The 22,861-nt window shown below is 52.7% G+C and overlaps 1 protein-coding gene across 2 annotated transcripts; it reads left to right on the top strand.

The window, feature by feature from the left end:
- Positions 1 to 290: 290 nt before the first annotated feature.
- On the top strand, positions 291 to 22,644 carry Stard3 (StAR related lipid transfer domain containing 3). 2 transcript variants are annotated; one of them, XM_005321779.5, is made up of 15 exons: positions 291 to 428; positions 13,556 to 13,826; positions 16,747 to 16,824; positions 17,133 to 17,210; positions 17,316 to 17,369; positions 17,739 to 17,856; positions 18,057 to 18,155; positions 18,360 to 18,415; positions 18,677 to 18,769; positions 19,481 to 19,543; positions 19,695 to 19,790; positions 20,098 to 20,177; positions 20,490 to 20,594; positions 21,645 to 21,738; positions 22,182 to 22,644. In XM_005321779.5, the coding sequence occupies exons 2-15, from the start codon at positions 13,605 to 13,607 to the stop codon at positions 22,284 to 22,286; spliced, it is 1,341 nt and encodes a 446-aa protein (XP_005321836.1). In that variant the 5' UTR covers positions 291 to 428; positions 13,556 to 13,604; the 3' UTR covers positions 22,287 to 22,644. The 2 variants fall into 2 exon arrangements, with proteins under 2 accessions (XP_005321836.1, XP_040124756.1); XM_040268822.2 differs by lacking the exon at positions 291 to 428 and adding an exon at positions 13,169 to 13,280.
- The last annotated feature ends 217 nt before the right edge of the window (positions 22,645 to 22,861 follow it).

The raw sequence follows: 22,861 nt of genomic DNA, 5'->3' as shown, positions 1-22,861 counted from the left end.
TTATTTTATTTTTTGGTTCTGGGGATTGAACCCATGGATGCTCTAACACAGCTATAACCCCAGCCCTTTTCGTTTTATTTTGAGACACGGGTCTAAGTTGCCCTGGCTGGTTTCAAATGTGCAGTCATTCTGCCTCGACCTCCAGAGTCGCTGGGATTACAGGTGTGGGTCGCCGCGCCTGCCTGGAAGACTTCTTTAAACCTAACACACTGCAACTCTACTTCGAGCCCTTCTCCTGGGGGCGTGGGCTGGGGGCGGGGCTGGGGGAGAGGCTGCCGCCGAACGCAATTCCTAGTTTGCTCTTGGGGGCGGGCTCAGCGGCGGAAGTGGCGCGGATGGAGATCTCCTTCCGCTCTGAGGCGCTGCGGTGGCCTGGGAGCCGGACTACAGTTGGGGCTGGAGAGTGAGGCGGTGCTGAGATGGAGCAGGTGGGTCCTGCAGAGGTCACTGGGACCAGGTGGTGGTACGAGGGCTATCTCTTGCGGATACCGCTTCGCTGCCCGATGTCCGTTCTCGGTTCCGTCCGACCTTTCCCACGCCCCCCGCACTCCAGGTTCCGCCCCCTTCTAGCCCCCGGCTGCACTTTTCCGCGCGCAGTGTTGGGGGTCTCGGACTCTGACCTTCGGCAGCCACGCCTACCTGAGAAGGCCCGGATAAAGACCCAGGAGGGCGTCCGGGATCGACTTCCAAAGCCTCTCTCTTAACTGTGAGGGCAGAGGCGAGGGGACTGTATCTGGGTATTGGAGGCGGGGTGGGGGGAGGAAGGGGTCAGAATCTGAGAATCTGGAGAAGAACGTACACATTCCGTTAGGTTTGCAGTCTGCGTCTCCCTGTCATCCGCTCTCTCCCCAACTTCCTCTGGAAAGGGCTGTGAATAACTTCCTGTATTCAAAGGGCCCTTTAAAGTATCTTTCTTGAGTTCTTAGAGGTCACAATACCGTTGACAATTGTTCCTAATTGACAGGTGTCCCTCCCCCATACCTTTGGCTTCCAGCGCATCTCCAGATTTCTTTCTTTTAACCCTCTGACATGAGGGCAGAAGTACTGCTTCATATTCTGCCCTGTTGCCCAACCCCTCTCTCTATGCACTGCTTCTGGATGGTTTCTTGTACTCATATAGCATCAGCTTTACCCCAGCTCAGTACCTAAATCACTGGCACGACCTCTCCGTGGATCTCCAGACTAGACTGTCCAGTTGCCAGCAGGACACCTCCCTTTCAGATAGAATTCACTGGGTCTAAACTTGAACTGATGTTTTCCTGCAGATTCATTCTTCCTCTGCTAGCCCACTCTAGCAAGAAACTTGGGGATTATCTTCCATTTCCTCTTTTCTGTCAATTCCTACATCTCAGAAGTGACCTGGTACAGCTCACTTCCTGACCCTCTTACTCCGCCTTCTCCACTGTTACCACTCTTGATGACTTATTTCTCACCAGGTTGACTGTATTAGCTTCCCATAATCTTCCAGTCACAACTACTTGCAACCCAGTCTCCAGTTTTGCAAAGCATTTAGAACACAAGTCTGATTGTGTTGCTTCCTTGCTTAGAACTCTTTTATGGCTTTCCATTGCCTAGCGTGACTAACAGAGCTCTTTGTAATCTGACCTTCTCCCTAGTAATCTCCTGTGTGCATCCTAGGGTCCAGTAACATTGTGCTACTGGATGTGCCTTGCTGTTCATGTTTTTCTGCCATTGCACACACCAGTAGTTGCACACTACTTGTCCTTTAGTGACTTGCTTGTCATTTCTGCATCACTGCTGCCTCCACCCTGCAAGGTGAATTGCCCCTCTGTGTCCCCTTAGCATGCTGGCCGTATAGCATTGTGGCTGAGAATTATAGGTTCCTGAATCAGACTGCTTGGGTTCTTTATTTTTTTTTAAGATAGACACAATATCCTTACTCTGTATATTTTATTTATTTTTATATGGTGCTGAGGATCAAACCCAGTGCCTCACATGTACCAGGCGAGCACTCTACCACTGATTACCTAAGAACAGTCTCACCTATTTCCTTGGTGCATACCTGTAATCCCAGTGATTTCAGAGACTGAGGCAGGAGGATCTGCAGGTTTGAGGCCAGCCTGGGCAACTTACCAAGATGTTGTCTCAAAATAAAATAAAAAGGGCTGGGAACGTCCCTCAGAGCATTTGCCTAGCATTTGGGAGGCCTTGAGTTCAATCACCAGTAATGTTAAAAAAAAAAAAAATAGTGTAGTTCAAGTCTGCCTGGGATGCCCTTCCTCCTTGCCTCTGGCTGATAGCTGCTGATTCTTAAGGCCTGGGCTTTGATGTCCTCTTTTCCCTGACCTCCCTGGGATCCCACAGTCCTTTGTTCATTCCTCCCTGAAAATGCTGATCTCAGCGTGAACCACACATTTATCTGTCAGTCTTCCTCCCTGAATTAGAGCCCCTGATGGAAAAGAACAGGGTCCTGCAACCCCAGGGACTGACCTGGTATCTAGCACCCTGTAGGCTCTCCATACCTGGGGGTTGCATTCACTTGAGCTCCCACACACCTAGGTTTGTTTGGGAGGGTAGTGTGGGTGAGGCCATTAATCCTGCACATTTGGCAGCTCACCCTTGTTCAGTTGAGTGGTGGAGCTTATTGGCTCCATTTTATAGATGAGAAAGCTGAGAATCAGCAGGAATTTGAAGAACTGTCTCCTGACTCCAGGACCACAATTTCTCTCAGAAATTGCTTCAGGTTCCACCATCTAAGGGGGCAGAGGATAAGGTGGTTATCCCACACGGCCAGCTGTGTGTCCTTCTGAACTTTGGCTGGGAAGAAGTTAATCCTGGCCTTTGTGCTGTGAGGAGCCTATGCTGACCAGAGGCTCCCCCACCCCCACCTTTGCTGGAGAGGATTGAGAGGTCTGCCCTCTGCATGACTAGCTCTTTCCAGACTGACGTTGGGGACTGGGCTTCCTCAGCCCCAGTTTTACCTAACAGCATTAAAGACTGGGCTTGACTCACTGGCCTCTGAGTAGGCCCAGGATCATGGGGTCACTGAACTGGGGGCATCCCTGACATTCAGCCCGGCCTCACATGGGAGGAGGTGGGAGGGCTGTGCAGATCCTCTTGTTGGGGTTTTTCAGTGAACTGCTCCAACAGAACCTCTCTCTACAGGGAGGAGGGGTGTTCAGTGAAGAATCTAGCTTCTGTTTCCACTTGACTCTTCCACTTTCCCAGAAGGAAGGAGAAATACAGCCAGGCCTTGGCTCTGTGCTCTTATTTGCCATGCCCTCCATTCCTTAAATTTCCACTTCTCTGGGCAACTTTCCAAACCTTCTATGGGAGAACAGGTAGGGGCTAGAAGGCCAGCTGTTCCCAGGCTGAGGGCTGAACCCTGAATTACAGGAAAACTCAAAATGTGCCATCCCTGGCCAGCTGCCTGAGGCTAGGGCCCTTTCTGACTCCAGCAGGACTGGTGAACTCTCAGTTTGGGCAGAGTGCTCTGCTGGACATGCCTGTCCAGGGCCCTGCCTCTCCTGCCATATCCATAGAGGGCAGTACTAGTAGTAGTAGCTACCATTAATTAAGCACAGACGCTGTGCATATAGAGTTTCTAATTCTTTTAAGCTCTGTGAATTGGGCACTATCTTATCCTCGTTTTATAGATAAGGAGACAGAGATCCAGAGAGCCTCAGTGATTTGGTCAAGGGCACACAGTCTAATAAGGAATGAGCTTGGGCTTTTGATTTCAGATCTGGTGCTGACCCCAAGACTTGCACCCTCTCTCTGTCCCAGGGTGGACATTATGGACATTCACATCAGCTAACTTCCTAGACATGTGCTATGGCCAGGCACTGTGGCCTGGGCTTCAAGGACTTGAGAAGAGACGACCATTTGGCTCAGGTGTGCTGTGGATAAGGGAGGTGCTGACGCAGAGTCGTGAGAGGTTGGGGGAGCTTGGGTGGTAGAGAAAGCTTTGCCTAGGAGGTATCACCTGAACTCGTCTCTGAAGGGTCTGAGTTGTCCCCTAGTGGACATTCCAGAATGAGGAAGCAGAAGGATAAACAGCTGTGGTGTGACCTGGGGTCAGGAAACTATGGAGGAGTGCTGAGGCCCTGCTAAGGGGACAGGCCTGCCTGTCCCCCTCCTTGATACTCATCATCAAAGGAATTTAACTCAGCTGAGTCTTCTTGCATGTGGGGACCCAGGGGAGGGAGAGGAGCAGCTATCCTGCCTCAGATGCCCAGAGAACCAGTTCCCCTTGCCTGCTGTGGAGGGACTGTGTGGGCTCTGGGCAGGGCAGGCCACCAGATGAGGGCAAAGTCCAGCTGCAGGAGAAGGTGTCAGGACAGGGAGGGGTCAGGTGTAAGTGTCCATGTGTACCTGTGCACCTGCCCCTGGAGAGAAGGATGTAAATCCTGGTTCACATTTCTGGAACATCTCCTGTGAGCCTGGTATGCTTCTGGTACTGGGCACTCAGCAGTGAGCAAAGATAGGAGTCCCTGCATTCCAGTGGAGAAGATGGGTGGTAAACACAGACCAGTAGGGCTGGGGGGTAGTCGTGCACATGCCCAGCACATGCAAGGCCCTGGGTTCCAACCCCAGCACTGCAAAAACAAACAAATGAATGAAGCAACAACCATGGCTGGGGTTGTGGCTCAGTGACAGAGTGCTTGCCTCGTATATGTGATGCCCTGGGTTCGATCCTCAGCACCACATAAAAATAAATAAACAAAATAAAGATTTTTGTGCCCATGTATAACTAAAAAAAATTTAAAAAACAAAAACCAAAACAAACAACAACAACAAAAAAAAAAACTGAACAAAAAACACAGACCAGGGCTTGGGATATAGCTCAGCTGGTAGAGTGCTTGCCTTGCTTGCACATGGCCCTGGGCTCGATCCCCAGCATCATACACGTGCATGCGCGCGCGCACACACACACACACACATATACATACACATATACACACACACACACACACAAAACACAGACCAATGAAGATTTCACACATCAGGGGTGTCAAGTGCTGTGAAGCATAAAGTAGGGAAAGGGATGGGGAGAGGATTGGTCAGGAAAGGCCTCTTCACAGGGACGTTTGCATGGAGACCAGAATGGAGGAGTGAGGGAACCAACAGAGCAAGGGCCCTGGGATTGGAGTGTGCTTGATGTGTGTCCAAGGACAAGAGACTAGTGAGTTGGAGTGGAGGATTCCAACAAGGGAAGAGGAGGACTTGTGGGCCATGTGGAAACTTTGACCCTGACTAGCTGAGCTGAAAGCCACTGGAGGTTTGGAGCACTGGGGAGATGTGGTCAGACTTTTAACAGGATCCCCGTGACTGCTGTGTTGAGAATAGACTTGGGACCAGGACAGGAGGAGGTCAGAACTCTGTGAAGAGATTATGGCTTGGACAGGGGACCTAGAGGTAGTTGACCAGCAGGCAGATACTGGCTGGATTTGGAAGGAAGAGCCCACATATTTGTTTTTTTTGTTTTTAGAGAATTTTTTAATATTTGTTTTTTTTGTTTTGTTTTGTTTTCGGCGGACACAACATCTTTGTATGTGGTGCTGAGGATCCAACCCGGGCCGCAAGCATGCCAGGCGAGCGCGCTACCGCTTGAGCCACATCCCCAGCCCCCACATATTTGTTGATGGTTTGAATGTTGATGGGGAAGAAGGCTGAGCTGTCCATAGTCATTGGCTAGATGGTTCCTTAGCTCTTTGGGTCTCATGACACCTCTCTCCCCAGCCAAAGGCCCCTGGTAGCAGCTGCATTTGCATTTAGCAGTCCCAGCCCAGCTTAGGGGGAAGCCCACAAGGCCTTGAGGCCCACAAGGCTTTGTCTCTTCCTGGAATGGGACTGTGGACAGAGCTCTCAGAGTTTTAGTCTTTCCATAATAGTCATCCCTGCAGCTCTTGGTAGACATGTGATGATTAAAGGAGATGATGTCTGCAGGGTGCCACATGGGCCACTGTTAGCTCCTGCTGGTCTGGCCAACAGCAGGACATGAGCAAAGCCAGCCTCCTTCACCCCAGATCCTTGCTTTCTACCCCTTTGTGGACCTGCCATTAACTTGGGCATCCATAAGGGCTGCTTGACTGAGAACCTCGCCCCCAACCCCAGCCAGCAGCCATCTCCAGGACAATAGCCACTCAGGCTATCTTTTTTCTTTCTTTCTTTTTTAGTTGCTAATGGACCCTTATTTTATTTATTTATATGTGGTGCTGAGAATTGAACCCAGTGCCCCACACATGCCAGGCAAGTGCTCTACGGCTGAGCTACAACCCCAGCCCTCAAGGCTGTCTTTCTTGGGAGAGGAGGCAGAACAGGAATGACAGCTGACCCTCAGGCAGTGACTATTGTGTCAGGGATGCTCTAGGCCATTGCATTGAATGGGTAATTTACTTTTTACAGTAAAAAGTAGGTGCTGTTTTTAATCCCATTTTACAGAGAAGGAAACTGAGACACTGAGAGATGAAGTGGCTAGGAAGGTGGGAATTCAAAGTTTGACCCTTCTGTGGGCTTGAAGTCCAGTCCTCATTTGGCTTCACTGGTTTCCCTCACTTTGTCCTGGGTTATGGACCTCCTGGCCACCCCACCATATACACTGTGGCCATTTCTGAAGGAATGCAGAGCTACCCAGCATGCACAACCATTTCTGCTCTTCCCCTTAGCTCTGAGAGGACTTGGAGAATCCACACTGCCCAGAAAGGTGGGTCCTTTCTGGGTATAAGTGAGACTTGTCCCCTAGTCAGTTCACACAGCACGGCTCTGTGGAACCAGCTCTAGCTCTAGACACTTTGGCCCAGCCCTCTGAATAAGGTTGGGGGTCAGAAAGGGAAAGGATAGAAGTCACAGGTGGTGGGGTGGGCATCTGTTGAGCACTCAGCCCACGGTGCTGGGCTGCTCTAGACACTTCTCAGGCCTCGTTGTCTCCCTGGATGTCCAGCCAGTGCAGGGTCTGGACAGGTTTGTGCACTTTGCATGTGCGGCAGCTGCAGCTTACACAACAAGTAAGTGGCATTCATCGTGTCACAGACTTGCCTTGGCCAGGAAATGCTCACTGGGAGCTGCTGTCTGTCAAGCTACAGACAGGTGGTAGGACCTCTGGACTGTGGCTGGAGGGCTGACAAGAACTTCATCTGTGCCCTTGCCACTTAAGACTTTTGGAAATGAGGAACTGGGGTGGGTGGGCGGGAAGGGGACTCACCATCTTGGCCCCTTTCCCTCGTGCATGGAGAGCGGGTAGTGTGGGAGATCAATCCTGGCACATCCCCGAGGGCCTGTGCAGGGAGCAGTCCCCAGCTCTCTACCCCTTCCCAAGGTGGGAATCCGCCTTTGCCTGGAGCTGGAATAACTTGGCTTCCATATGATGAGGGAACCAGACTGAGAAGTTTGAGAGCTTGCCCTGGGTCACTCAGCAAGTGAATAGTAGAGTTATTAGGTTCTTTAAAAAATATTTATTTTTTAGTTGTAGTTGGACACAGTACCTTCATTTTATATATTACGTGGTGCTGAGGATCGAACCTAGGGCCCCTCATATGCTAGGCGAGCGCTCTACTGCTGAGCCACACCCCCAGCCCCTGTTTTGTTTGTTTGTTTGATTTGTACTGGGGATCTAACCCATGGGCACTTAACCACTGAGCCCATCCTCAGCCCTTTTTATTTTTTATTTGAAACAGGGTGTTACTAAGTTGCTGAGGCTGGCTTTGAACTTGCAGTCCTTCTGCCTCAGGCTTCAGAGTTGCTGAGATTACAGGTGCCCGCCATTATGGCTCACTTAGAGTTCAACTTTGAACCCAGGCTGTTGAGAGTTCCCCCCACCCGGGGGAGGGGGGGCAGTGGTGGGGGTATTGAACTCAGGGGCCACTTGACCACTGAGCCATATCCCCAGCCCTATTTTGTATTTTATTTAGAAACAGGGTCTTAGTTGCTTAGTGCTTCCCTTTTGCTGAGGCTGGCTTTAAACTCCTGATCCTCCTGCCTCAGCCTCCTGAGCCACTGGGATTAAGGGTGATTCTTATCACACATTCCTGAGTGTATCCCACCTGCTCCTGCCATTTTCCTCTTGCATGAAGGGTCTTGCCAGCTACTTGTACATCTGGCCCTCAGTATCTTCTCTTCTTAACATAAATTGGAATTCTTGTGTGGTATGTTTATGGAAGCTGAGCTATTAAGGCTTGAGAAGAGAGGGGAGAAGGCAGGCAGAGAGGGAGGAAATATAGAACATGAAATTTACTGATGTAACAAGTTTTAGGTGTACATCAGGAGGATTAAGTATATTATTGTTGCCTTTTAAAAATGGATAAGACCCCAAGTTAAATCCCCAGTATCACAATAAAATAAAATAAAAACAAAAATAAATAAAAATCCATCTGAACTAGACATGGTGGCAGTGGTGCACACTTGTAATCCCAGCAGTTTCAGAGGCTGAGGCAGGCAGATTGCAAGTCCGGGGTCAGTCTGGGCAACTTAACAAGACCCTCAGCAATTTAGCAAGACCCTGTATCACAATAAAAAATAAAAAGGGCTGGGGCTGTAGTTCAGTGACAGAGTGCTTGCCTAGCATGCATGAGGTACCAGGTCAATCCTTAGCACTGCATATAACTAAACAACAACAACAATAGACAAACAAACAAATAAATAAATAAAGGCATTCTCTCCATCTACAACTACTCCCCCCCCCAAAAAAAAGCCAAGGGGCTGAGGGTGTAAGTAACAGTGGTAGAGTTAGGACTTAGCATGCTTGAGGCCCTGGGCTTGATCTTCAGTAAAACACACACACACACACACACACACACACACACACACACACACACTCTTTGACCGAGGAAATGGCCTCACAAAGATCACAGGTTTAGGAAGGGGGAAGTCTAGGTTTTGAACCCCAGTCTCAGGGTCCATTCTTTTCCTTTCTTTCTTTCTCTCTTTTTCTTTTTTTTTTGGGGGGGGGGGCTGGGGATGGGACCCAGGGGCTCAGGTGTGCTAGGCAAGTGCTGTACCACTATCTCCCCAGTCCCAGTCCATTCCTTTTTCCAGGATATTGGCTGCTGCCTGAGTCTGTTGCCCAGCCAAAACCCTGTTGTAAGCTGAACTGTAACTAGCATGTCCTGGAGAGACGGTCCGAGAAGGGCCTTGAGGCCTGTACCCATCCATTCCCTTTGCCTCAAGAGCTGCAGTAACTTGAATAACCCCTGCACCTGACTTGCCCATCCCCGCCCAGTCTAGGGCAACTGGAACCTCTGAGTCCTTGCTGCCTGCCTCCGTCCCCCCTCCCCACGCCTAACAGCTCAGCTTCCACACCCACAGTGTCAAGTCTGCAGCTGTCCCAGGCTGACTGCTTCACGCCACAAGTGCTGTTCCTCTCCTGACACCTCTGAAGGTGCTTGGGAGGGGGGGCAGCTCCCAGGGGCTGGGTGGCAGCCCTGCCATCTCCGTCCTCACAGCTCTCACTCTTGCCTCCCTGTGGTAGTGCATGTGCCAGCCTCTGCCCTCTGACGGAGGTCTGGAAACAGCCTGAGAAGCAGCGCTTGGGGAACTGATGGGGCTGTTTTCAGGCCAAGGCATGTTTCACTCTCTAGCCTGGGGAGCTCAAGGGCTTATTTTTTTTTTTTTAATATTTTTTAGTGTTGATGGACCTTTATTTTATTCATTTATTTATATGCGGTGCTGAGAATTGAATCCAGTGCCTCACACATGTGAGGCAAGCACTCTACTACTGAGCCACAACCCCAGCCCCTCAAAGGCTTTTTGAAGTCATGTGAATGAGCCACACTTTCACTCTGCAACCTGGGGACTCTGCAGCCACCTTCACTCACTGCAGTCCTTTTTGGTTTGTTTCTTTAATTTTGGTGCTGGTGATTGAATCTAGGGCCTTGCGTATGCTGTACACATGCTCTACCACTGAGTTACACTCCTAGCAGTCAGGTTTTTATGTTTTACATATTGAGGTTCTGAGTTTAAAAAAAAAAAAAGTAAGTAAGTCTCTCTTGATTAAAAAAAGGAATTTAAGCTGGGTGCTGTAGCGCACACCTGTAAGCCCTGCGGCTGGGGGAAGCGGAGGCAGGAGGATCCCGAGTTCAAAGCCAACCTCAGCAATTTGGCAGGTGCTAAGCAACTCAGTGAGACCCTGTCTCTAATAAAATACAAAATAGAGCTGGGGATGGGACTCAGTGTGCCCCTGAGTTCATCCCCGGTACCCCCCTTCCCCCCTAAAAAAGGAGTATATAAAACCACTCAGAATCAGTGACTACCTAAGATCAGGTGCAGGTCTCTTAATTTGGGACCCAGGCTCTCTGTGGACTTGGAGCTGGCTTGGTGAGGCGGCTGATGTGGAACCCCTTCAGCTGACTCTTGGCCACTCCCCCTCCCGCTGAGCCCAGGGCCTGGTCCTGTGCGCCCTAGCTGTTTCAGCGCTCCTGGATCCCAGCACCTCTGCTCATCTCTCGCCCAGGGACTTCTGGGTGTGTGAGTGTCAGTGCGGTTTTCACTCCAAGTGAGTCTCACATCTAAGTATTGTGCCACCCAAGTCCTGTGACCAGGGAGGGAGACGGAAACCAGGACGAGCTGGGGAAGGAGGTGGGGAGGGGCACGGATAGAGGTGATGGGGGCGGAAGCACCAGTCCTAAGGGTAGAGAGGTGGAGAGGAAAAATCCCAGACGGACATGCGGGACATCCCATCTGTGGGCTCTGGACACCCTCATACATTCCTGGCGGGAATGCATGCTGCAAAGGGAATTTGGCAGCAGCCTAACAAGACCACACACGTAGCTTGACCCAGCAATTCCACTTCGAGGAATCTGTCCTGAAGATACACTTTCAGCAACAGGGAAATAACTACGTACTATGTTTTTCATTGTAGCATTTCTGATCCTCACAAATCTAAATGTTTCTTCATAAGAGGTGGATTGGCTCAAATGTGGCTCATCACAAATGAAGTACTAGGGCTGGAGAGGTAGCTCAATGTGTACAAGGTCATGCTCCAGCACTAAGAGAGAAAAAGGGTACTTAACAACCTTATAAACTAGGAAGATCTCTATAGGGAGATATAATAGGGAGTGATTTCTAAGATAGATTGTTAAGTCAAACAAACAAACAAACAAACAAAAAAAACCCCAAACAGCATCTGTGACAGGCCACTGTATATATAAGAAAGATATAAGATATATATATATATATATATAAAATAAAGAAATACAGGAGTGTAAATCAAGATACTAAATAAGGGCCCTGGGTTCAATCCCTAGCACCATAAAAAAAAAAAGGACACTTAAAGAGAAGTTACTATTACTATTATGATTGAAATCTGTCCCTTGCCCCCCCTCCTTGCAAAAAAGGATACATCAAAGTGCTGTCCCCTGAACTTCAGAATGTGACCATTGTCTGGAAATGGGTTCATTGCAGATTTATGAGTTAAGCTGAGCTCATGCTGGAGTGGGGTGGGCCCCTAATCCAATAGGACTAGTGTCCCTATAAGAAGACAGCCATGTGAAGACGGTGCAGTGGAAGCATCATGTGACAGCAGCCTAGAGTTACACAGCTGCAGGGCAAGGAATGCCAGAGGTTGCTGGCGACAGACAGCCGGACCGGGAAGAGGCAAAAAATCAGAGGGGAGTATGGCTCTGCCTTGGTTTTGAATTTTAGCTTCCAGAACTATGAGAAAGAAAAATGTTTTTTTCTTTTCTTTTTTCTTCTTTTGGTATTGGCAATTGAGTCCAGGGGCGTTTTACCACCAAACTACCTCTCTAGTCCTTTTATTTTTTGGTACTGGGGATTAAATTCAGGGGCACTCATCCACTGAGCCACATCCCAGTCCTTTTTTTTTTTTTTTTTTTTTTTAATTTAGAGACAGGATTTCACTGAGTTGCTTTGTGCATCACCATTGCTGAGCTGGCTTTGAACTCGGGATCCTCCTGCCTCAGCCTCCTGAGCCGCTGGAATTACTGGCATGCATTACTATGTCTGGCCCTCTCTAGTCCTTTTTATTTTTATATTTTTAATCTTGAGGCAGGGTCTTGCTGAGTTGCTGAGTTCATGCCAAATTGCTGAGTCTGGTCTCAAACTTGTGATCCTCCTGTCTTAGCCTCCAGAGTTGCTGCAATACAGGCATGGACTACCAGCAAATTGGTACATCAAGGATGCTAGGCCTGGGGGCCACACAGCAGGGAGGGAGTGCCCTGGAGCTCCTTTTCTCTTAGGATTTATAAGAGCCCTATGGTTGCACAGGATGTTAAGGAATCCCTGTGGGCTTTGGTGGTCTTATCTGTAAAATAGAAGGAACCATCCTTCTCTGCGTGGGCATGGATACCATGGTAGAAGTTCAGGCTTTGGGCAGCAGAACACTGGGCTTACCTTGGAAATGGCAGGCTCTCGCTCTCTGTAGGCTTTCTCTGTTCCTTTCTGCTGCATAGCAAGGAGCTGAGGGCCAGGAGCCCCTCTGGAGTGTTTGTTTATTCAGCAGTAGTTATGAACTACTACATGCCTTGTGTTGAGTACCAGGGAGACCGCAGTGACCATGTCACCACCCCCGAGGTTTATAGAAGTTCTACTAAGAGAAAGGGTGAACCATAAACTAGAACAGTAGAGATTCCAGACAATGAGGAGTTGGCTGAGGAGGTTAAAGCAGTGTAACATACTGTGCTCTGAGTGGGGAGGAACGCTGAGCCGAGGGCCTTTGAGCTGCCTTTGGAAGAGCTATGGAAGAATATTCCAGACAATGGAGAGAGTCAGATCCTGGGGCCCGAGGCAAATCAGGGCTGCCACATTGAGGGATTTGAAAGAAGGCCATGTTGTGGTGGTGGTAGTGAGATGGGGCTCCCTGGTAAGAGCTGGGCAGAGGCTACCCCCAGAGGGACTGATGAGAGGGCCTCCTGTCCCATGAGTAGCAGGAGCCCCAGGGTGGTACTTTATAAAGCTTCCTTTGGCCACAGTGTGGGGAAGAGGTGGTTAAGGGGTGCGAGAGCAGCTGCCGGCGGGAGGTGATGAAAGTTGGGCCTGGGGTGGCGGTGAGAGGGTGGAGTTGGAGAGAAGGTCCAAGATGTCCACAGAGCACACACACACACACACACACACACACACACACACACATCCACACATCCACACACACACACACTGCTGAGTCCCTCCCAGTTGCCATGGATTAGTGGTGGAGGGGAGGGCTGGCTGCTGGGAGGGAAAGTGGCTTTGTGCTGGGAAAACAAAGAACAGAGCCTGGGGCCTCTTCTGCTGGGGGTGGTGCAGGCCAAGAGGCTATTGACAGGACCAGAGGCTGACCACCAAGCTGGGCTTGGCAGGAACAGGCTGTGTCCCTGGGCATCTGGGAGTGGGTAGGTGCCCAGCTGAGGAGCCCCAGGGCCCTCCAGGGTGAACCATGGGGCTGCTGGGCTCTTGGCATTGAGGGCAAAGAAGGGCAGAGAGTAGGAGGGATGCTCACTGCCCTCCCCAGCCTGGGAAGCCGGACCCATGGAGGGAATTTGGGCAGAGACTGTCCTGGATTGTGGGGTTGGGATAGGGTGGGGCGCCAGATGTTTTTGGAACAAATGAGGGCCCAGGGGATGTATGTGGCCTTCAAGACCCTGACAGCCACTTCCCTCTTTCCTAGCCCTGCTGCTGAGGCCCTGCCTTCCCCACCCCAACGTGGGGCCACCAGGATGAGCACACAACCTGGGGAACTGACTCGTGACTTGGAGCGCAGCCTGCCAGCCCTGGCTTCCCTGGGCTCATCATTGTCCCATAGCCAAAGCCTCTCATCACACTTCCTCCCACCACCTCCAGAGAAGCGCAGGGCCATCTCTGATGTCCGCCGCACCTTCTGCCTCTTTGTCACCTTCGACCTGCTTTTTATCTCCCTGCTGTGGATTATCGAGCTGAACGTGAGTAGGGGCAACCCTGGAGGGACAAGCTATGTTTGGGAGTCACCCGGCGCAGTTCAGCATCTACTGTGTGGAGGGATTGTCTCTTCTATGGGGTTGATTATCTGGGTCTAGTGAAGAACAGGAGACAAGAACAGTTGCTGTCATCTGCATGAAGAAAACAGGGCTATGACCGACCGGCTGAGTCTTTTGGTTGCTGCTGCTCAACAAGTATGAGAAGGAAGGGGTTGAACAGACCTGCTGGGTGCTGAGCTGGGCGCTTGGCTCTGCACCATGCTGCCCTCTAGTGGAAGTGGAGGACAACCAGAGCTGGCTGAGCCCAGGAAACTTTCTTGTCTTCTTTCTGCCCTACTTTATTGTCTGGCTCTAATTCATTCATTCATTCAGAGAACATTTTTTGAGTTCCTGCTCTGCCCAGGCATTGTGCTAAAAGCAGAGGGACAGTGGGAAGGAAAACAGTAAAACTCTGAGTTCCTCATGGCTCTGGTTTTGGTGAGATGCCACCTCGTGCTTGGAGACAGAACTGTCTCACCCCACCCCACACAGTGCTCGCCACCGCAGGAACACAGTCTAGCTGGTGGCGGGGCCTCATCTGACCTCAGCACTGAGAGCAGGGTGTCCCAGGTCTGGTCTCACCCCAGCTCCTCCTCTGTTCACCGTGACCTCAGCCCCTTGGGGCCTCCCTCTGCTTTCCTCGGCAGCGTGGGCAGAGGTTCGGAGTGGCAGTAGCCCGGTCTTAACGTGGGTGATAGGAAAGCAAAGCCTCTTCTTTTTCTTACTTTTCTTTTTTCTCTCCTCTTCTTTCCCCTTTTCTTCTTTCCTCCCTTTCTGCCTTTCTCCCTCCCTCCCTCCCTTCCTTCCTTGGTCTCACTGTGTTGTCCAGGCTGGCCTTGAGCTTGTGGGCTCAAGTGGTCCTCCTGCCTCAGCCTCCTGAGTAGCTGGGACGGTAGGCGCACACCACCACACTGGCTGACAGTGCCTTTCTTTATAGAAGTGGAATTTGGGGAAGGGGCTGGCATAGGTGTAGAGACAACAAGTTTTATTTGGGGCATGTTGGTCTGAAAAGAAAGGCAGGGCTCAGGGCGGGTGTCTGTGCTTTGTGTACTGGAGATGAACTGGCACTGTCAGCTGCCACAGAGGGCCCTGGGACATCTTAACAATGAAAAAACTGAGACCCAGCAAGGTTCAGGGCCTTTTGCAGAGCTTCTGAGTGCTCAGAATCCTTCCTTTCAAAGGTTCCAACTAATATAAAGCAAAGAAGAAAATTCACACACAGCCTACGTTCAATCCAGATTTTATAACTGGAGAAGGGGCTGAAAATTTTTTGATAATTTTTCTTTTGAGATTATTTGGCTGTCAGGTGAGAAGACTCAGCAGTCCTCATGTGTACTTGAGATTCCTGCAAAGAGAATCCAACCACAAATTGTTTTCAAATGTAATGAAAATGCCAGAATACTGGATTTAACTCTTTGTAGAATCCCTGTAATGTTTCCCCTGGATGACACTTAATGAAAATTTTATTAATTTTCAGTTTTGTAGTTCTGTCTTGGTATTTTGGACTGTATATATTTTCAGTTCTCTAGCAGACTGTGTTGTCCAGTGGGCACAAGGACCCCTGTTGGGTTGTATGACCAGCAGAGAGATTGGCAAAGCAGGGAGTGAAACATGATTATTGAGTCCTGATCTGGGTGGTGCTGGTGGGTCCCCGTGCTGTGTGTGACTGAGGGACCTGGTCCAGCATTCAGAGCCACAGAGACTGCAAAGGGTAGGAGGGGCTGTGGAGCCCAAGGGCAGGAAGAAGAGGGCAGGGCTGGGTGCCAGACTGGGACTCTTCGGGTAGGCCAAAGGAGAGGTGATGTCAGATTTCATGAGGCCCAGGTGGTCTTGGGGTAGAACCACATGGTGGGGATTGGAGGGGCATTCAAGTGTCAGTATATGTCCATCAGCATTCAGACTGCTGTCCCTCTTCCTAGCCCCAGGATTTCCTGGAAGCTTTATAAAGATTCCTGGTATTCAGCCTCAGATTCACACTGAGGCCTGATTGTCAATGTCTTTAATAAGCCCCCTAAATCCAGATTACCTGCCAGAGGCCAGAACCCCAGTCTAGGTGGTTGTGAAGGGTCTTCCTCAGTGGGGTCCTTGGGCTCCATTCCCTGGGGTCACCTCAAACCCCCTCCTATCCAGGAGTGCTGGCACCCCCATCCTTCAGAGGACTCACACCTCAGTCTGGTTCCCAGTGTCCATACAGCCCTTCACCTTCCACACCCCTGACATTGAAGTCTCAGGGATCCTGGTGAAAATGAGGCAGTGAGGTGCCTTCGGCTGGTTCCCTTCTTTCTACCACACATCCAGTCTTCTCAGGGGACTTGGCTCCCATCCTCCATCTTTGGGGTAGAGACAGGAGCGAGGACAAGTCTCCTGACTCCCCACACCATCTTCTCTGGCAGGTTGATAGATTTTGTCCATTAAGCCCAAACCTAATCAATTGATTTGCTACCTGGGGCTCTGTCTGACACCACCACCCACCCTTGCCCCCACCACCCACCTCAGCCCCCATCACCTCAGATGGATTGTTGGCTGGGAAGGTGGAGCACCACAGTGCTGGCAGGAAAATGGAATTACATGAGAGCAGACTCCCAGCACCTCCCTGCACTGCTCCAAGGCCATCAGACCTGCCGCCCTAGGCCAGCGCACTGGAACCCAGCCTTGCCCGGCTGCGCTGCCTTGCTCCTGGAGGAATAGTATTGGTACCTCTGGCTGAGCTCCCTTGGTGCTTTGGGAACTCCTTTGGGTGGTGGCTTAGCCTTTTTGACCTCTTCTCCAGGTCCCCCAGCCCCTCCTACCTCTCCCTTCTGGGAGGTGGGGGCAGCCCCGGGGGCTCGGCTCTGCCCACAGAGCTCTTCCTGTCTTCCTCCCCCAGACCAACACAGGCATCCGCAAGAACCTGGAGCAAGAGATCATCCACTACAACTTTAAGACGTCCTTCTTTGACATCTTTGTGAGTGGCTTTGGGAGACCCCAGGGCCCTGGGGGCAGAGGGAGCAGTGAGGTGCCTTCGGCTGGTCCCCTTCTTTCTGCCACACACCCAGTCTAATCAGGAGACTTGGCCCCCATCCTCCGTCTTCCAGAAGATCCTCAGTGGGACCCCACCTTCAGAGAGCCCCAGTGGGATGAGGGAGACAGGATCCCCTCCAAAATCCCATCCAAATTGTCTCAAAGAAATGCTGAGCAGGCTGGGGGCAGTTCACCCTGCAGCTGGGTGGGGACGCAGCTTGCCTCTGACCATCTGGTGCCCTCCTCGGTCAGGTCCTGGCCTTCTTCCGCTTCTCTGGACTACTCCTGGGCTATGCTGTGCTGCGACTCCGCCACTGGTGGGTGATTGCGGTAAGATGCCACTTTCCCACCACCTGGGGGCAGGGGCTGGGATGGGGGAGGACTCACCCCCAGCCTCTGCCTTCCCTCTTGACCTCTTTCCTTCTCTCCTGTCAGGTCACTACACTGGTCTCCAGTGCCTTCCTCATTGTCAAGGTTATCCTCTCTGAGGTCAGTGGCTCAGTGGGCTTCTCCTAAGAAAGGGCCCTTTCTCTGGCTTTGGGTGTCTGCCTCTGTTGTCAGGGTTGGAATGAGGGGGACTCCTGTCTTTTGATATTTCCAAGGAATCAGCCTCTGCTTCCTGCACTTATCCCCCCACCCCAGAAACCAAAGTTCTTCCTACAGCCTAACCCTGGTATGTCCTGCTGCAGACCCAATTAATCCATCTCAGAGGCATGTGCCACAGAGGGTATCCAAGCATATGGTTCCGGGAATGGGGTGTATGACACCAGAGCTGGTGGCTCCAGGAAGGGGCTCTGGGTTTAAGGCGACCCCCGCCCCCCCGCTGCTGTGGAACTCAGCCCCCTCCTTCCACCTTAGCTGCTCAGCAAAGGTGCGTTTGGCTACCTGCTTCCCATCGTCTCCTTTGTCCTTGCCTGGTTGGAGACCTGGTTCCTTGACTTCAAAGTTCTACCCCAGGAGGCTGAGGAGGAGCGATGTGAGTCCTGGGGGACAGAGTGAGGGCAGTGAGGGTAAGCCCAGCCCTAAGGGAGGAGAGTTTCAGGAATGAGAGTGAGTTCTGAGCCATTTGCCTCCTAGGAGCAGCTCTAGAGCCTGGGTGGGGAGAGGGGACCCCAGGCTGCTTCTGCATGACTGTCCTTGGTCTGGGACGATGGCTGCCCATGTCTGCTCCCCCAGGGTATCTTGCTGCCCAGGCTGCTGTTGCGCGTGGACCCCTGCTGTTCTCTGGCGCTCTGTCTGAGGGCCAGTTCTACTCACCCCCAGAATCCTTTGCAGGTGAGGGCTGGTGGGTGGGGAGCTTACAGGGAGGGGCTGTGTGAGGCGAGGGTGGGCTGGGCCTGTTCTTTCTGTTCTTCCCTCAGGCTCCCTGGGGAAAGCCAGCAACCTCTCCCCCACATCCCTGCACTTCAGGTCCCTGAGCCCTACCCCCTCCCACACTCCCCACCCCCTGCCATTGTCATCTGTGCTTGTTTTCCACAGGGTCTGACAACGGATCAGATGAGGAAGTCACTGGGAAGAAAAGTTTCTCTGCCCAGGTATTTGGCTGCCTACCCTGAGCCTCCTCAGAGTGTGCACCTGAAGGGGCCAGCGCTGGCCTCAGCCAGGGTGGACCTCAGGACTGCTCCTTGGGCCAGACAAGCCCCCTGGTGTGCCCCATGCCACAGGGGACCAAGGAGGAGCTGGCACAGCCACAGGCCTCAGGAAGCCCCCAAGACCTCTGGGAGAGCAGCCCAGACCCCATGTCTAATTGGATCAGGCCCCCATCTGACCCCTTCCTGCCTCTCACTCCTGACCAGGAGCGAGAGTACCTCCGCCAGGGGAAGGAGGCCACTGCCGTGGTGGACCAGATCCTGGCCCAGGAGGAGAACTGGAAGTTTGAGAAGAATAATGTAAGAAGCCCCTTTGCCACCTGACCCTCCTGTGTGTGTGAGAGTTTTCACTCCTTTCCTGAGGCCCGAGCCCATATATTTGAGAGTTGCATGGGTTGCAGTCCTATTCCTGCCCCGAGAGGGGGCCCAGGCTGGATCTGACACTTCCTGTCTCCCCATGTGGGAGCCTCAGTCCTCACTCCCTGCTGCTCTGAGCCCTCAGCTCCCACTTTGAAGGGGAAGCCAGGCTCTGCCCTGTGTCCGGTGTTTTGTTTCATGATCAAAACTACATTATCTACAAAGATTGCAGAGAGCTTAGAAAACAGGGAAACATGCCCCAGTCCCCCTCTCTCTCTAGCCAGTCCCTCTGGCAGCCCTTGTTGGCTTAGAGACGTGGTTCTTCATGGTCACAGCTGTAGCTGGACTCCTGTCCTTCAACTTAAGATCAGAAGCTTTCCTCAGAACCACCATTTAAAAATTTTTTTTTTAGTTTTTGATGAACCTTTATTTTATTTTATTTATTTTTATGTGGTGCTGAGAATTGAACCCAGTACCTCACACATGCCAGGCAAGCGCTCTACCACTGAGCCACAGCCCTGGCCCAGAACCACCATTTTTTAATGGCTGCTCAGATAGCCCCCAAATCCTGGTGAAAACCTGTCCTGCCTGTCACTCATTCATGCCACAACTCACCCCAAGCTCCTCCCTACCACCCTTCTGTCCCTGCCGCAGGAGTATGGGGACACTGTGTACACCATCGAGGTTCCCTTTCATGGCAAGACCTTCATCCTGAAGGTGAGTGAAGGGAGGAGGATCCTGGAGCCTCCTGTTCCATCTGGGGCTTTAGGAAGGGGCTGAGGGACCCCCCTGCAGCACCCCCACCACAGAGAAGGGCTGGTGTGCCCGAGCCCTTCTGACACCATCCGCCTCCACCTGTCCTGCCCAGACCTTCCTGCCCTGTCCTGCGGAGCTGGTGTACCAAGAAGTGATTCTGCAGCCCGAGAGGATGGTGCTGTGGAACAAGACGGTGACTGCCTGCCAGGTCAGCCCTGCCTCCCCACATGTGTCAGGGCCCAGCCATATCCTAGAGTGACCATTAACAACAAGGGGACGTCGCTTCCCCTCTGTAAAATGCGGTGATGGTCTTAGTGCCTCCTGGGCCAGGGCAGGAGGTGGGAAGCAGGAGTATGCTTGTGGAGTGCCCAGCCCAGGGCCCACAAAGGGTGATGGCTTTTAGTCCTGGGTCCCAGGCAGGGAGGAGGCTGGTTTAGGAGGTTCCTGACATGTGGACTGTCCCTGGGGCTTTCCTGGCGTGGGCTATACCTCATGTCCCCCTGATGGGCCCTCAGATCCTGCAGCGGGTGGAAGACAACACCCTTGTTTCCTACGACGTGTCTGCAGGGGCTGCAGGCGGTGTGGTCTCTCCCAGGTGAGTGTCCCCACACCCTCTTCTCACAGTCAGGCCTCCTTGGGCTCTGTTTTTGTTTTGTTTTTTGTTTTTTGTACTGGACATTGAACTCAGGGCACTCGACTACCGACCCACATCCCCAGTCCTATTTTGTATTTTATTTAGAGATAGGGTCTCACTGAGTTGCTTAGTGCCTCGCTTTTTGCTGAGGCTGGCTTTGAACTTGCGATCCTCCTGCCTCAGCCTCCCTAGTTTCTGGTATTGCAGGCGTGTGCCACCATGCCCAGCTCTCCTTGAGCTCTGTACCCCCAGTTCTAACCTTCCCTCCCCCAGGGACTTTGTGAATGTCCGGCGCATAGAGCGGCGTAGAGACCGGTACCTCTCATCAGGAATTGCCACCACACACTGTGCCAAGCCTCCAACGCACAAATACGTCAGGTGAGCCGGGGCCTTGCCTGGGATCATGCCGCAGCCCCTCTCCTGGAAGCAGTGAGCAGCACAGGGTACAGTGTGTGCAGCTGGGCACATTCTCCTGCTGAGGTCGTGTTCCTGCTCCCTGTCCCGCCAGGCCTTGCCCCTCCCAGCCCCTAATCCTGTTAATCTTGCTGACTGGAACCAGGCCACCAGGCTGGAGGGACATGTGCGGTGGGCAGCTGGCTGGGAGAGATCAGAGTGGGAACTAGTCCAGGAAGCAGGGCTGGGAGCCATGGGGTTGCTCTGGATCTGGCTTCTGGGCTTCATCTTCCTGCCTCAGGAGACTCGGGTCCCCTGAGGGTCCCTTTCCTCCTCCTCCTCCCCCATCCCCTTAGCCTCACCGTTCTCTTGGGCTGCGCAGCAGTCCCCTCAGAGGAAGAGGAGTGGGGTCTTCCTGTGCCTGTCCCAGGCTTCCTTCTGCTTCTCCCCACCCTCTAACCCCGACTGCAAAGCCGCGGGCCTCCTGTGGGTCTCATGCTTCCCGCAGAACGCTGTTCTTGGAATGTGAGATTGGGGCTCTCGGCCCTGCGAGGGACTTGCTGGGTGAAGGGCAAGCTCGTTTCCACTCTGGGTGCCAACTCCCTTATCTCTGGAGTGGGCCTAAGCGTGCTCAGTGGCCTGAGGGAGAATGAAAGGCCATCAGAGGTGAACTGGGTCCCAGCCCTGATGGCCTCCTGGGAAGGCGCCCTCTTCTGGAGGCTGACGGCACACGTGCTCCCTGAGTTGGGCAGGGCAGAGCTGACCTCACTCACATCCCTGGGCAGAGCTGGTGAGGGCTGAAAAGATAGCGAGATCTCTGCCATTGGGGTGCACACCAAGTGGGTGGCACTGACGGCTGATACCCCAGCTTCTGGACACCAGGTGTGAGCCTGCTGAGACAGGGTGCATTCCTGGACCAGCACCTGCACTCCCTCTTCCACCCCAATGCAAGCTGGGCCTGGAGCAGACAATGGGGTGGGCAGGGGCCTTGCTGGCTCCCGTGTGCCCCTCCTTCAGTGATAACTCTGTCCTCAGGGGAGAGAATGGTCCTGGGGGCTTCGTCGTGCTCAAATCAGCCAGCAACCCTCGAGTCTGCACTTTTGTCTGGATTCTTAACACAGATCTCAAGGTGGGCACCGGGGGCTGAGCCAGGCCTGTGGGGTGGAGGGGACGCTGCTCCTGGCTTGGTTGCTGAGTGACCTTGAGGGCTCTCTGCCTTGCTCAGGGGCCCCTACTCAGCCCACTTCGTGACTTGAGGAATGGGGCAGGGTCCAGATGGTGTTCTAGCCGCGAGCTGCAGGAGGACACGGGCCTTCCCCATCTTACCTCTGATCCTGAGGCCCTGAAGTGGGGTGGCTGGCTGCCAGCCTAGACCCACCAGCTCTGTTTGTGTGGCTGCTGCCAAGCTCCAGGCACAGCGTGTTCTTCCCACCAGGAGTGTGGGGAGCAGGGCCCAGGCAGGATCCCAGAGCTGCACCTGCATTCTGGCCAGAGCACTCCTCCCGGTGCCAGCTTGAGGGGGAGGCCCTGCTAAGAATGAGCCATGGTGTGACTTTTTCCTGCCTCCTCCAGGGTCGCCTGCCCCGGTACCTCATCCACCAAAGCCTCGCAGCCACCATGTTTGAATTTGCCTTTCACCTGCGGCAGCGCATTGGAGAATTGGGGGCCCGGGTGTGAACATGCCCTTCTTCTACCCTGCAGGTCGGGGTACTGCCGCCACAGCCTCCAGAGCTAGAAAGGGGGGCTGGTTGGGCTTTCCATGGCCCACAGAGAACCTGGCCCCAAGCAGTGGGTAGCACTTTGGTCCCAAGCTACTTCCCTGCCCTGAGCCGCACTGTCTGGAACCAGGGTCCTGAGCAGGTGTGGGGTGGAGCATGTGGACTCTGGGGGCTGCTGGCTGAAGAAGTGGGGTCTGTCCTGCTGATGTTTACATGACATCCCTGCCCTCTGGAGAAGTTGCCATCCCGGACTTTGCCAGGGGCAGAGCTGGGATGGAAGCTCAGACTTGGTTTCAGAGGACCAGCGCCCTGGGGAAGACAGAGCACGGCAGAGCAGCCTGTCACCAGTGTTAAGGTGAAGGAGCCTTCATCTGCCTCCTTTGTTATCAAGGTTTTTTAGAGTTATTTAAAGGGTCTGGGACCTTTTTCCATATGCACCTGTGGAGGAGTGGGGGCAAGTGAGGGGGCGGTGGGTGCTGGTAGTGAATTTCTGCCTTTCCCAGGTTGTCCCCCTCTCCCCAGGCCTCCTTGGGG

Source organism: Ictidomys tridecemlineatus, chromosome 3, assembly GCF_052094955.1.
Source record: "Ictidomys tridecemlineatus isolate mIctTri1 chromosome 3, mIctTri1.hap1, whole genome shotgun sequence".
In the NCBI taxonomy this organism is placed as follows: Eukaryota; Metazoa; Chordata; class Mammalia; order Rodentia; family Sciuridae; genus Ictidomys; species Ictidomys tridecemlineatus.
The sequence above is the reverse complement of the archived record's forward strand: the minus strand, read 5'-3'. Positions and strand labels throughout refer to the sequence as shown.